Source organism: Mastigoproctus giganteus, chromosome 3 (assembly GCF_048544385.1).
Source record: "Mastigoproctus giganteus isolate SK-2022 chromosome 3, ASM4854438v1, whole genome shotgun sequence".
Classification (NCBI taxonomy): Eukaryota; Metazoa; Arthropoda; class Arachnida; order Uropygi; family Thelyphonidae; genus Mastigoproctus; species Mastigoproctus giganteus.
The window spans coordinates 229,449,598-229,462,565 of NC_143577.1; the positions used below are offsets into that span (position 1 = coordinate 229,449,598).

The window sequence follows — 12,968 nt, forward strand, 5'->3', positions numbered from 1 at the left end:
CTAATGGAGAGAAATTTCTTTATTTAGTTATTTCAAATTATAGAGAATTCCCAACTTTTCAACCTTGTTTTTATATGGATGACATTATTTTCAAATTGAAAAAATTTAGGATTTCACATTTTTAAAAATCCTTTTAAAAATGTGAAAGCCTAAATTTTTATATAAATTTTTATTTAAATATATATATATATATATATATATATCCTTGTACATTTTTTTTTATCCCAAAAATGTATAAACTTTTCTTAGCAAATTCTTTATCTAATTCTTGGCATTTTGAAAAATTTCCAAATGGCACTAAACTTTGAAATTTAATCATCCTTAGAAGTCAGAAAGTGAGGTGATGGGAAATAACACAATTTTTCATATATATTCCCTTTAAATGAAGATCTCCAAACACTAACAACTCATAAATATAAAATTTATTTGCAAAAATTCAATTAAGCAGTCAAGTTTCTCTTATCTGCTAAACTTCTGCTTTTCAAATTTTATTCTGGCGCATGAGTTCTTTTTATAGTTGAGCAAAAATAATTATAATCTATTATTCAACAAAGAGAATCTAATACATTCAAGATGACACCGATAATGCCTATAAGGCCTATATAGAGAAAGCCATAGATATAAGTTCTATTCAAATTTATGAAGTTATTCAATATTTCAAAAACACTATGTGCATCATAGTATTTATCCTTTACCCACAAATCACACAACATAGTAATGAACCTATTATTATCTATTTTACTATGACTGCTTTCTTCTGTTACAGTATAGTGACTGTGGATTTTCGGCTTGTCACTTGTTTGGATTGTTGGTCCAGGTCTCCATCCTGTTGGAAAGTGGAGTTAACTCTTAAAGGCCTCTTCAATCAGGGTTGTCATTTGCCAATCTCAGAATGAAGGAGTAAAGCTTCCCGTGAGTTACATCAGGTTTTTAATACCACATGACAACACACACACACACACACACACACACACACACACACACACACACACACACACACACACACACACACACCCCTTTATGCACAGGGCACCATGATAATCAATGTACCAAAGAACCACTAGAAGCAATCAATAACTATGTTACCCCTATGTTGTTTTTTATACATTTAAGTACAGCAAGAACAGGTTAAATGAATGAAGTACTTACCATTAGAAGAATATGGCAGAACTGACTGAGGCACCTGGATACAACCATTATTTCTAGCTACCTTAGGTGCAAAATGCATAGGTGCCGGAAGAGCAGGATATTTGGCTGAAGAGGCAACAGAATGTCCACCAACTGATGATAATGTGTTGTAACAAGATGGAGAATTGTAGGGAATAGCATTGTGAGTGGGAAGTGCACCTGGATTAAACAATTTTATTTTATGTTATACTATTATTAAAAAAAGCATATTTGTAATATGTTTATTTTTTATATATAGTGCTTCGCAAACAACTACAAAAATATTCGATATTTAACCAAGATTAGCTCTCTAATCTATGCCCCTCCACTTATCCATCATAATATGGAAGAAAGAGTTTACCATTCATTTAGCAAAGAATTAAGATGTGGTGGTGGGGGGGGGGAGAATACTTTTTCCGCTATCAGCTTCTGTTTCAAATAGCACAACTTTCACTGATTTTAGAAAGAAATTCGTTTACATGCAGTTCAAACTCAGAAAGTGATTTATTCTAACTAGTGATATCATTATGAAGAGTCACCAGGACCTAACCTTGTCCTTTCGGGGACGGAGGCTATACAATAGTGCATTAGTGTTCCGCTTCTAATTTCTATGGTCACATTACCCTGTTTACAGATTATCTTGTATTCACTGAACCATAAATTTATTTCGGGACTTCTAAGAATTTTGGAAACGATAACTGTTTGTATGCAGATCACTTTCCTGTCATTTTAAAGTAAAATCAGTCAGAAACGAACCCTTCCTTCAGAAACATGTCTACTAATAAAAGAAAGTGTCTCTAGATTTTTGAAAAAGTTGAAATTATTTGTGAGTTAGAATGTGGTGCAAAAAATGTTGAAGTGTGTAAAAAGTTTTTTGTCCTCATCAATAGTATTGATATTGTGGAAGAATAAACATTTTTACATATTGGCACTGGAAAAGACCATAACTGGAAAAAAAAAATTTAGAAAGTACAAGGTTACAAGCATCAATTTTAAGATTCATAAATAAAAAGACTAATTGATATCATGTTTATTATTAATTAGTATTGTTTTTAATTATGGAGAAATAAATAGTGTTTAATATTAAGTGTATTGTAGTTTATACAAGCAATTAATACAAATAATATGTAGGCATATACTTATATTTTTTTCTCTCTAATATTTCTTTTGTTTTTTGAATCTATCTTTTTATCAAGTTATTGAAATTTAAAAAAAAATAGGGAGTAGATTTAACTCATCACTGATATAGCGAGTAATGGTTATAATGAGGAAAATTTTGTCGGTCCCTTGATGCTCATTATAACCAAGTTCGACTGTATTTGCTTAAATATTACTCCACATAAAGAAAATTATTTGTTGAATTGAATGGAAATTCTGATTAGTGAAACATCACTAGTCAGTCTATTTGAAATGTTCTGAAAGTTTGATCTGGTTTCTTTATTGTAATCACAAAAATCAAAAATTCATTTAGTATTTTTTAGAGTGGTACCAATAGAATTTAAAGCACAAAGCCTGAATTAAAAAAAAAAAAAAAAAAAAAAAAAGGTACTGACAAATCAGAAAGGAAGCTAATGTACATGTCAAATATGAATGAGGTCAGAAATATGTAGGTCAAATCATGGGAAAATTAAAAACGAATCAACAAATGCTGAAATGATGTGACAAAAAAAAAAAAAAAAAAAAAATACAGGATGGCTCATTCCTCCTGAGGGAAAGTGACTAGTTCAACCTAAAACCATCCATGTTGCCAGCTGTAAAAGATGCTATGAATTAGAAAGGTTTTTTATTCTCAGCTATGGAAATAGCATTGAACAGAAAAATGGGGCACAGATTAAGCACGTGCAGTACACCTTATTCAGTGAGTCCTAATTACAGAAGTGTACCTCCAGAAGAGTAAACATATTCTCATAACTGTTTCCAAAAATCTTTGAAAGGCAAAATGTGTGCTACATTGCTTTACTTGCAACCTCAAATGCCCAAGTTCCCCCTACCATTGTAATGTTTTCGTGTAATTTCAGTAAAGGGGCAAAATTGTATAGCCCCCCATCCTTGAAAGGACAAGGTTGGGTCATAAACCTGCCCCTAATCCGATGCGGGTGGTCATAAAAGCTATGTTTCCCCATTCATTTTTGTCTATTCCAAGAAATGGGGCTTTTTGACTACCCAAGCAATTAAGAATGTTGCATATTTGCATAGTTACCAAAATTTGTATGGTATATCCATGTAGAACACTCGTAATAACAGTGAGTGATTGAACAGGAATACACGTAAATTAAAATTATTATGGCTTTTTGATCATTACAACCGTGATCTCATTATTACCAAGTTCGACTGTATCTACCTAAAATCATTGAAACAAGAAATAGGGGAGTATACATAATTTATGTATTTAACTTGAGATAAAGAAATTTATTCACTCTGTCTCTACAAGATTTGATTATCCAAACAGTCTTTTTTTTTGGCTTTATATATCTACTAAAAAATCCATTAATATAATCATGAGAAACTGAGTACAACCAAAGAAGACTATTCTGCTATTTATCATGTTGAAAAACAGTAGAGCATATTTTATTTCAAGGCAGAAGACTGAAATAAAAATGCCCTTGAAAGAATACTCTTAGCATCCCCACAACACACACACACTTTCTAGTTTGACAAACCTTGTCCTGCTCAATCAGCTTCAACTTCTCGAATATCTGCTACCAATTCCTTAAATGCCAATCTCCAGTGGGGCAAAGACAACTTAGTTGATTTCAATCCTTCTGAAACTCCGTCCTATCTTATATCTCGCAAAAAGGATACTTCTGCTCCTATGCTTATCTTTGGTGACACTCTTGATTTCTAGGCAAGATGATATATCTCTTTTGGGGATTACCCTGACATCTAATCTCTCTTGGCACACGCACATTACAAATATTGCTTCCTCTGCATCTAAAAAACTTGGTTTTCTCTTTCACTCTCAGTGTTACTTTTCTTTCAAACAGCTGTTCACTCTGTACAAATCGCAAATCCACCCTACCATGGAATATTGTTCCCAAATCTGGGGCGGTGCCCACAAAACCTCTCAGGCTTCTAGACTCCATTCAGAAGGGGGCAGTTAGGTTAATTAATGACTCATCTCTAACAGAGTCTCTCCACTCATTGTCTCATAGAAGTACTGTTTCTGCTGCATGCCTTTTCTACAGATACTTCCATGGGCACTGTTCTTCTAAACTGGCTTCTATAATTCCCACTCTTTCAAAACAGTCCAAACACGTGCCTCCACCAGCCAATATCCATTTACTGTCCAACTTCAGACTCACAGAACCAACTTTTCATCTTCCTCGTTTATTCATTCAACTGCCATTTTCTGAAACAACCTTCTTTCATACATATTTCCTGAAAATTAGTCTACAGAAGTTCAAGTCTAATATCAACAAATATCTTCTTTCGTCTTCTCAACCTACAACCTATGCATGGTACTAAGTACTATAGGTTCTAAAACTTCTCGTGTTTGAAGTTTTCATAAAAAAAAAAAAAAAAAAAAAATCACTGATACACCTAAACTGTAAAACCTAAACTGAGAGGTCGATCAACAAAGTCTACTGTCCACTTTGAGTGTCTATTGGTTATAGTTGGCGAATAACTTTTGATTTTGAGACCATATATGAAGACAATTGTGCAATGTCACCTGTCAGTTCAGTCATATTGAAAGAGTTGTTCTGTTGACAAATACTTCATGGAATAAGCTTTGTTAGTAGCTAACTTGGAAGAGCTACTGATCCTAAAGGGTTCTGCTTTCTTCCTCTTGTCTGGATTTGAGATCTGGTGAATGTTCCTATGTGCTGTTGTTAGGTGGGTTCCATGGAGAGGGGAGGGTGCAGATCAGGAATAGGAGAGGGTGAAGATAAGGACGGAGCAAGTGGAAGGGAGTGGAATTTGCTGTTGGCTGTGCCTGGGATGAGACATGAAGGGGAAAGGGCAGTTTCTCCCATCCCTAATGATGTTGATGGGATTGAATAGAATTTTGAATGATTTCAAGAAATTTGCATTTTTAAAATGTTTCTCAACAGAATTCTTGGCTGGTTGGGACTGAAAACAAGCCCATCCCCTATGGAGTGTTAAGCCACATCACCGAATCCTGTTTCCTAGTCTGTTGTCCCTCGTAAACACTTTTCGGCCTACCAATTCCAGACTACTACTTTCTTGATGAAAACTGCAGACACTGCTTGAAAAAAGGAGCTGTCTGGAATTCCCAATATTTTGGCCTGATGATAGATACAGAATTATTTGCTTTTTTCTTTTTTCTTTCTTTCTTTCTTTCTCCCGCCCTTTCTTCTTTTCTCTGTTGTTAGGGCAATATGAGCTGTAGAATAGAGGTTTTTGAGTTCAGCCATGAGATAGTTGTGGCCCACCTTCTCGTGGTGTAAATAGGCACTGCGCAGGCATTCCAAGAGATCACTTTCTTAGTAGCCAAGTGGCCAGAAACAACTAAAGAACACAACAACAACACAATATTTGGTGCTGCTGCTCTACATAAGATGCTATACATGTCATGTCCCTGAATCATGGGAAACAACTTTTTCAGTGACAAAGAAGAAATTAGTACAGCTAACTTTAAATGATCAATAATCAAACAGTTTCTTTATCCAAGAGCAATAATGATCCTTGGATATTTTCAAAATACAATAATGAATAACAGTTGGTATCTAGATCGTATATATAGCTTAGCTTAATTTTCAGCACTCACCTCATAGTAATCCGCTTAGCTGGTGGAGAGTTTTACCACATATATAGTGGTTATAGGATTTTAATAACTTACAGGGATTATGGGTTTAAAACTAAGTTATGGGCTATAAAAAAATTTTAAGAAAGGAAAGTGCACCTTCCATTCTATGGTTGCCTAATTAAATTAAATAAATGAAGAAAAAATAGAAGCTGAATAGTCGCGCACGATGCGACTTTCGAGATTACTCAGTCTTCAGTTAGCTATAGTGGGGGGGGGGGGAAGAGAGCGCGCTTGTGTTATATACGGGTTGGGTTTCCGAAATGCATTCAGTGCATGTGGAAACTTAATATGTGCTAAATTCCAAATGGGGGAGAAGTTGGCGGGAATCTTTTTGTTTAACACGTTGAGTGATGTATGTGGGCTTAAACCATTCAATAACGAGGGCTTCGTTTTCAAGGATTTTGTAGCTAGAATTTAATTTAACTACTGTGATGGCTGAATCGATGAGTGGGTTGTGATTTTGAGATTGACGTGTTGTGTTAGTTCTGTATTTGCTGAATTAGTTTGTGTAGTTCTGTATTTGTCTGAATTAGTTTGAAAACTGATTAGTTTTCAAGTTTTGTTAGTTCTGTATTGCTGAATTAGTTTGTGTTAGTTCTGTATTTGCTGAATTAGTTTTGAAAACTAATTAGTTTTCAAAGTTTTGTTAGTTCTGTATTTGCTGAGTTGGTATATAAATTGTTACTTTTTTTACATTTAAAATGAGTATGTTAACTCAATTTCTTGTCATTACAGCGGCTTTTCTTTTAAAAATTACATTGTCTAATCAATATAAAGTCGCTTTATGAAATTAAACGTTTGGACATCAATATCTGTTGACCAGACATTTAGTTGTCTGCTTATAAAATCACATGTAACTCATGCAGGAGTGTTTACAAAGCCACCTTGATAATAGAGTAAATGGTATACCTAATGGTTGACCACTAGATTAGATTTAAAGCACTGTACGTTACATATGAATTTACTTTAAAAAGAATTACTAAATTTATAACAATAATGCTAACTCATAACATTTACCTGGACACATTCTCAAATATCTTTAAAATCTAATTCTCAAAAATATTTCATTACCAGATCAAAGATATGAGCCAAAAATAAAGTTCCAATTTAACATTCAGTGGTTAGTTTATTTAATCAGTAAATTTCCTTTCTAGTGACATCCTTTATCTCTTTCATTGATATCACACTGTTCAATTTTTCTGCCAAAAGAATCAAGGAATAACTATGGGGAAAAAATGACCAGTTCTGGATTTTATAATATATATCCAAAGTAATAACAGTACACATGAAGTGACTTTATACATAACACTACTGGTTCAAGTATGATTGTTACACTTATAACATCCTGATTTATGATGTCAGTTGGTCATTTGTGGAAATACATCAATTACTTGATTTCATATTAAAAATTAATCCATTAAATTCTCATTAATATCACAAACTTGATTTCTGGTGGAGCCTGTAATTACAGCTGTGAATTACAGGCTCCGACAAAGCAATAAGTGTTTGCCATTTTATTTAACTAATTGTTATTTTATATCGTACTTTATACATAGTCTTATAGTTCTAGTTATGCTGGTTATTTTTATTTTTAATTTAGATAAAGAGTTTTTGTTTGTTTGTTTGTTGTTTGTTATGTGGTTTTTAGGAGCATTAGCAACTAAGGCCATATTGCTCCGGGATATGCGGTGGTCATTCCCTGACCTTTCTGCATCCTCCGTATTTGGTGGTGAAGGGCTCGAACCCCAGTCTAATCAAGAAGCGTGTGCTATGCACTGCTGCACCTTCCCACTTGGCTACGGAGGCGCCAAGAGTTTTTGTAGATTACTACTTAATATACGTAAAACCATTGTTTCGTTCGAATCGTGCAGCCATTGTTTTTGTATAGAGTGGTAGGGAATTCAAATTTTTAATTGTGGTAACTAGGTAGCTCTAATGTAAAATTATACAGCATAATATGCATCACTGCATTAAGGATTCTACTAGATAGTGTACTATTGACAATTAAATTTATTGATCTTATTAATTTAAAATATCAATGCCCCAGACTAGAGCAGCAAAGCAACGGGCACAAAGTGGCAGGAGTGCTGTGCCTCGGGGGAGAACTGGGGGGAGGCGATTCTCCAATGCATTAAAGCCTAAAAAAATGTGCAACTTGTGAAATGTTTGCCGAACTCTCTGGAACAGAACATGATCTAGCCAAGGAGGATGTCCATGTGTGTGTGCCAGGTGCAGAGCGTGTCTAGAAATTAGGCGTCAACTCAGCGTTCTAACAGGTGTCTATGAGAGCTGGAGGTGTAGAGTAGATGTCCTCGAAGAAATTAATATGAGGGGGGCCTGTCAAGTTCTCAGCTGCCCAACTCAATGCCAGAGCTCACTCCTGGGCATCAGGCAATACAGTGGCAATCTCCAAGGCAGAATGTGCTGGTCCCACAGGAGTTAGTTATTGTTGGTGACTCTATTGTCAGGAAGATGGGGAATATATTGTGTAAAAAGGATAGGTGGAATAGAACCAGGGTATGTCTGCCAGGAGAAAAGTTGATGACATTGTAGAGCAGATCTTTTAAGGGCACAAAAGATGATATTGTTGTATGTGTTGGCACTAATGACATTAAGAGTAGGAGATCTGCAGATTTACTTAACAAGTACAGGTCAATGTTGCAAAAAAGTAGTGAATTAGGGTTAAATTTGAAAGTGTCTGCAATTCTGCCCAGACACGATAGGAGGGGGTACAAGAGCCTTGTCAATCAATTTGGCCCTGGAGAGAAAGTGCAAGGCTCAAGGGGTAGAATTTTTTTCGGCATGGTCTGTTCTTGTTAACAGGAGAGACTGCTTCTACAGGGATGGGATACACTTAAATGGAAAGGGTGTGAGAATATTTGCTGATACTATCAAGGCAGTGTTAGGTGGGTCGGAAAACTGCTAGCCTGGGTGGATTCACAGACTAAAAGGTTAAAAGTAACTGCAGGCAGAGGTGAAGGTGATTCTTGCACCACTTCTATTAGAATAAGCAGTGGCCTGGAGCGAAGGGTGCTGGGGGTTTCAGGGACTGATGGCAGTCATCGTGAAACAGGTGGGTATATGGGATGTGTTAGGGTAACTAAGAATAATCATAGGTGCATGTATACCAATGCTAGAAGTATAGTAAATAAATTTGATGAATTTGAAGTGTAGACATCAAAGCGGATATTGTTGAGATATCAAAAACGTGGTGTCTCACAGATATTAGGAATGCAGAATTGGAATTTATAGATTACAATGTGTACAGAAAGGATAGGAAGGGAGGAGGTGTTATGCTGTTAATTAAGAAAAACATAATCAAAACAAGTGCATCTAGTTGATATAGATGAACAGTGCACTGTTGAGTCAGTTTGGTGTGACATAAGCACTGCAAAAGCAAAAATAGGAGTAGGAGTGTGTTATAGGCCTAATGACTCAAATGAGTACAATGACAATTGTACAGAGAAATAGAGTGGGCTAGTAAAGCAGAATGTCTTATAATGGGGGATTTTAACTTCCCAGATATTGACTGGAACTTGTGGGCTGGTCACTTGCACACTAGTAAGACTTTTGTGGATTTATTGGATGATTGTTTTCTGCAGCAGCAGCATGTTCGAGAGGCAACCAGAGAGGGTAATACTCTTGATCTGGTTATCAGCAGTGATCATTCATGTATTAAGAATTTGCAGATAAAGGAACCACTAGGTAGCAGTGATCACAGTGTACTGATGTGGGATTTACTTAAAGATATAATTACCATCAGGGGTAAAGGAAAGAGTTTTTGCTTCCATAAAGGTGACTACAGTGGTCTCAGACAGTTTTTAAATTCTATACAGCAGGATCAACTTATGATGTTACCAACAGCAAATTCTAAGTGGGAAGCATTAGAGGAATTAATCGTGGAAGCTACTAAAAGTTTCATACCTATTGAGAAATATTGTTCAAGGTTTAGGCCTAAATGTTTATCAAATGAACTAATCAGACTCGTTGTTTGAAGAGAAACACCAAGGATTTCTTTACTTATATAAACTCTAAAAGGAAGGGAATGAATCTGATTGATCAACATGATATCAATGGTTCGACCGTTGATGATCCTGCTCAGATAGCAAACAAACAGAGTATTTTGTATCTATATTCACACATGAGGATTTATTAAGGATTGAAAATGCCAGGTTATCAAATTGTAGCAGGGTGCTTAATGATTTTGTAATAACTGAGAGCAAAGTGGAGGAGAAATTGTTGAAGTTAAACATAAGAAACGCACCTGGGGTGGATGGGATCTATCCAGTTATATTAAAGGAGGCGGCAAAGGAACTAAGCAAACCCCTTAGCCATAATTATGAGAGCATCCTTGGACTCGGGGGAGGTCCCCATGGACTGGAGATGTGCAAATGTATCCCCAATTCACAAAGGGGAATCGAAGGGTGACACGAGTAATTACAGACCAGTTAGTTTAACTTCTGTTCCGGGTAAAATAATGGAGTCACTGGTTAAAGATGTATTGCAGGATCATCTAGAAAAGACTGCAGCAATAATTCAGACACAACATGGGTTTGTTAAGGGAAAGTCTTGTCTGACAAATTTGATTGGTTATTATGATGTGGTTACAAAGGAACTGGATGCAAAAAAATAATTTTGATATCATATACTTGGATTTCAGGAAAGCTTTTGACAGTGTTGCGCATGTACAAATTGGAGCAGAATGGTATTAAGAGTAAATTCCTACAATGGATAAAAGGATGGTTGAGTGGGAGAAGACAGAGGGTGGTAATCAACGGGTGCTGCTCTTCATGGATTAATCTTATTAGTGGAGTCCCACAGTGTTCGGTGCTGGGTACACTGTTGTTTTGTATATTTATCAATGATATTGATGAAGGTATAACAGGCTTAGTGTCGAAGTTTGCAGATGATACAAAGGTTGGCAGGGTTGTTAATGATAGTAATGGTAGTGTGCAACTGCAACAGGATCTTGAAATTTTGGGCAGATGGGCTGAGAAGTGGCAACTGAAGTTTAACCTTGACAAATGCAAAGTACTGCATATGGGTAGAAGTAACTCCAGAGAAACATACCAACTGTGTGGTACTACACTTAAGGTGGTAGAAAATGAAAAAGACGTGTGAGTTTTTTTCTGAACAATGCAGACAGGCTGCCAGATCATGGGGTTTTGTCAATGATATATAGGAATTTTACCAGCAGGGAAAAGGAGGTGATTGTCCATCTGTATAAGGCAATGGTCAGGTCATGCCTTGAGTACTGCATACAGGTCTGGAGGCCTCATTTTAGAAAGGATGTAGATTTGCTTCAGCATGTACAGAGAAGGGCAACAAGATTGGTGAGGGGAATGAAAGGATCCTCTTACTAAAGGAGGCTTAAGTTCTGCGAATTGCAATGGCTGGAGACTAGGCACCTGCACGGTGATCTGATTGAGGTGTATAAGGCTTTAAATGGGTTGAGCACGCTGAATTCTGATGGGATTCTTACACTTGTTCAGATTATGAACCTAAGGGGACATAAATTCAAATTGAGGAAAGACAGATGTAGAACAGATGTGCAGAAATTTGCCTTTAGCCAGCGGGTGGTTAATTGCTGGAACAAACTTCCCTCTGTCATTGTGGAAGTAGATAGGTTAAATAAATTTAAGGAGAAACTGGACAAACATTTAGAGGGAATGGTTGTAAGAAAAAAAAAAAATTTTTTTTTTGGCTGTGCTGCATAAGCTCATACACTTGCTTTCTTGCATCACATGCCTCTACTACTACTTCTCAAATGATACCTCATTTACCTTTGTAGATGCAAAATTGTAGGTGAATATCGTGATTAGCATTAGCATTAGTAGAGGCATTTGATGCAAGAAAGCAAGCTTATGCAGCATCAGCCAAAAAAAAAAAAAAAAAAGTAACATAAATAAATAAAAATAACCACTTCCACTTCACCCCTCTGTTCGTTCGAAATACCTGTCCAGCTGAGCCTTAAACTTATTTAGGCTATCAACTTCCACGACAAGGGATGGAAGTCTGTTCCACCCACCAACCACCCGCTGGCTAAAGGCAAATTTCCGCACATCTATCCTACATCTGTCTTTCCTCAATTTGAATTTATGCCCTCTCAGGTGATTTTTCTGAGCTAGAGGAAGAATCCCATCAGCATTGAGCATGCTCAAACCATTCAAGGCTTTGTACACCTCTATCAGATCACCCCGCTGGTGCCTAGTTTCCAGACACTGTAATTTGCAAAACTTAAGATGAAAACATATATTCAAGAACAGTTTTGATAAAGTATAAGAGATTTCATACAAATAATGTAATAAAAAAATAGAGAAAACAATTACTTAAAGTTTGTAAATAATGTCAACCACCTTCATATTAGTTATAAAATTTAGCATTGTAGTCTTTTAACACAGTTGTTTTAAAAAAAAAGTTAGCATTTTGATAAACTGCCAAGCCATACCTCTATTTTAGACATCTGTACAAAGCAGACTGGCAACAAGATTCCATTCCATTTGCAGATATGACGAGGTCTATAATACTCAACGAGAATGAAACAAGCCAATGATCAGGAACCAGATATCTGAAAAACCCTAAAATGTGAAATACAAGATGCTCGTGTTTCTATTAAGAAAGATGGGCTCAAAAGTGAATTAAATATCTCTCTCTATTTTTTTTTAATTTTATTTATAAAACAGTGGTGTCCAACCGTTCTGTAAATAAGAACAATAGTGAAACTTTCTAGTTAGAGAACAGGCCATATAGAGCTTACAGACGTTTATATGCATATGACACTACTTTATTGTCACCATAACAGTTACTACTTTCATTAACAAAAAAAAATTAAATAAATAAAATGAAAAGTGAAACATTTCCAGATGACTAATTCCTTATACCTTCCCATGCATAGGAACTGAAAACACAGCTATTCATAAACTGCTATTTAATTACAATATAAAACATGAAAAATTAAACATGGTGTAATAAATTAATGATTTAACATAATTAAAACACTACTGTGCCACCTTAAAATTACTGCATATTGCAA

The 12,968-nt window shown here is 35.7% G+C and overlaps 1 protein-coding gene across 1 annotated transcript in view; it reads right to left on the reverse strand.

Annotated features, from left to right (window-relative positions):
- The window catches only part of LOC150088825 (glutamate receptor-interacting protein 1-like), a 111,449-nt gene that overhangs the window by 53,228 nt on the left and 45,253 nt on the right, over positions 1-12,968 (reverse strand). Inside the window, exon 10 of the mRNA XM_090370926.1 lies at positions 1,150-1,347. Within this exon, the coding sequence (XP_090227052.1) occupies positions 1,150-1,347 (198 nt within the window). The remainder of the gene's footprint in view (positions 1-1,149; positions 1,348-12,968) is intronic.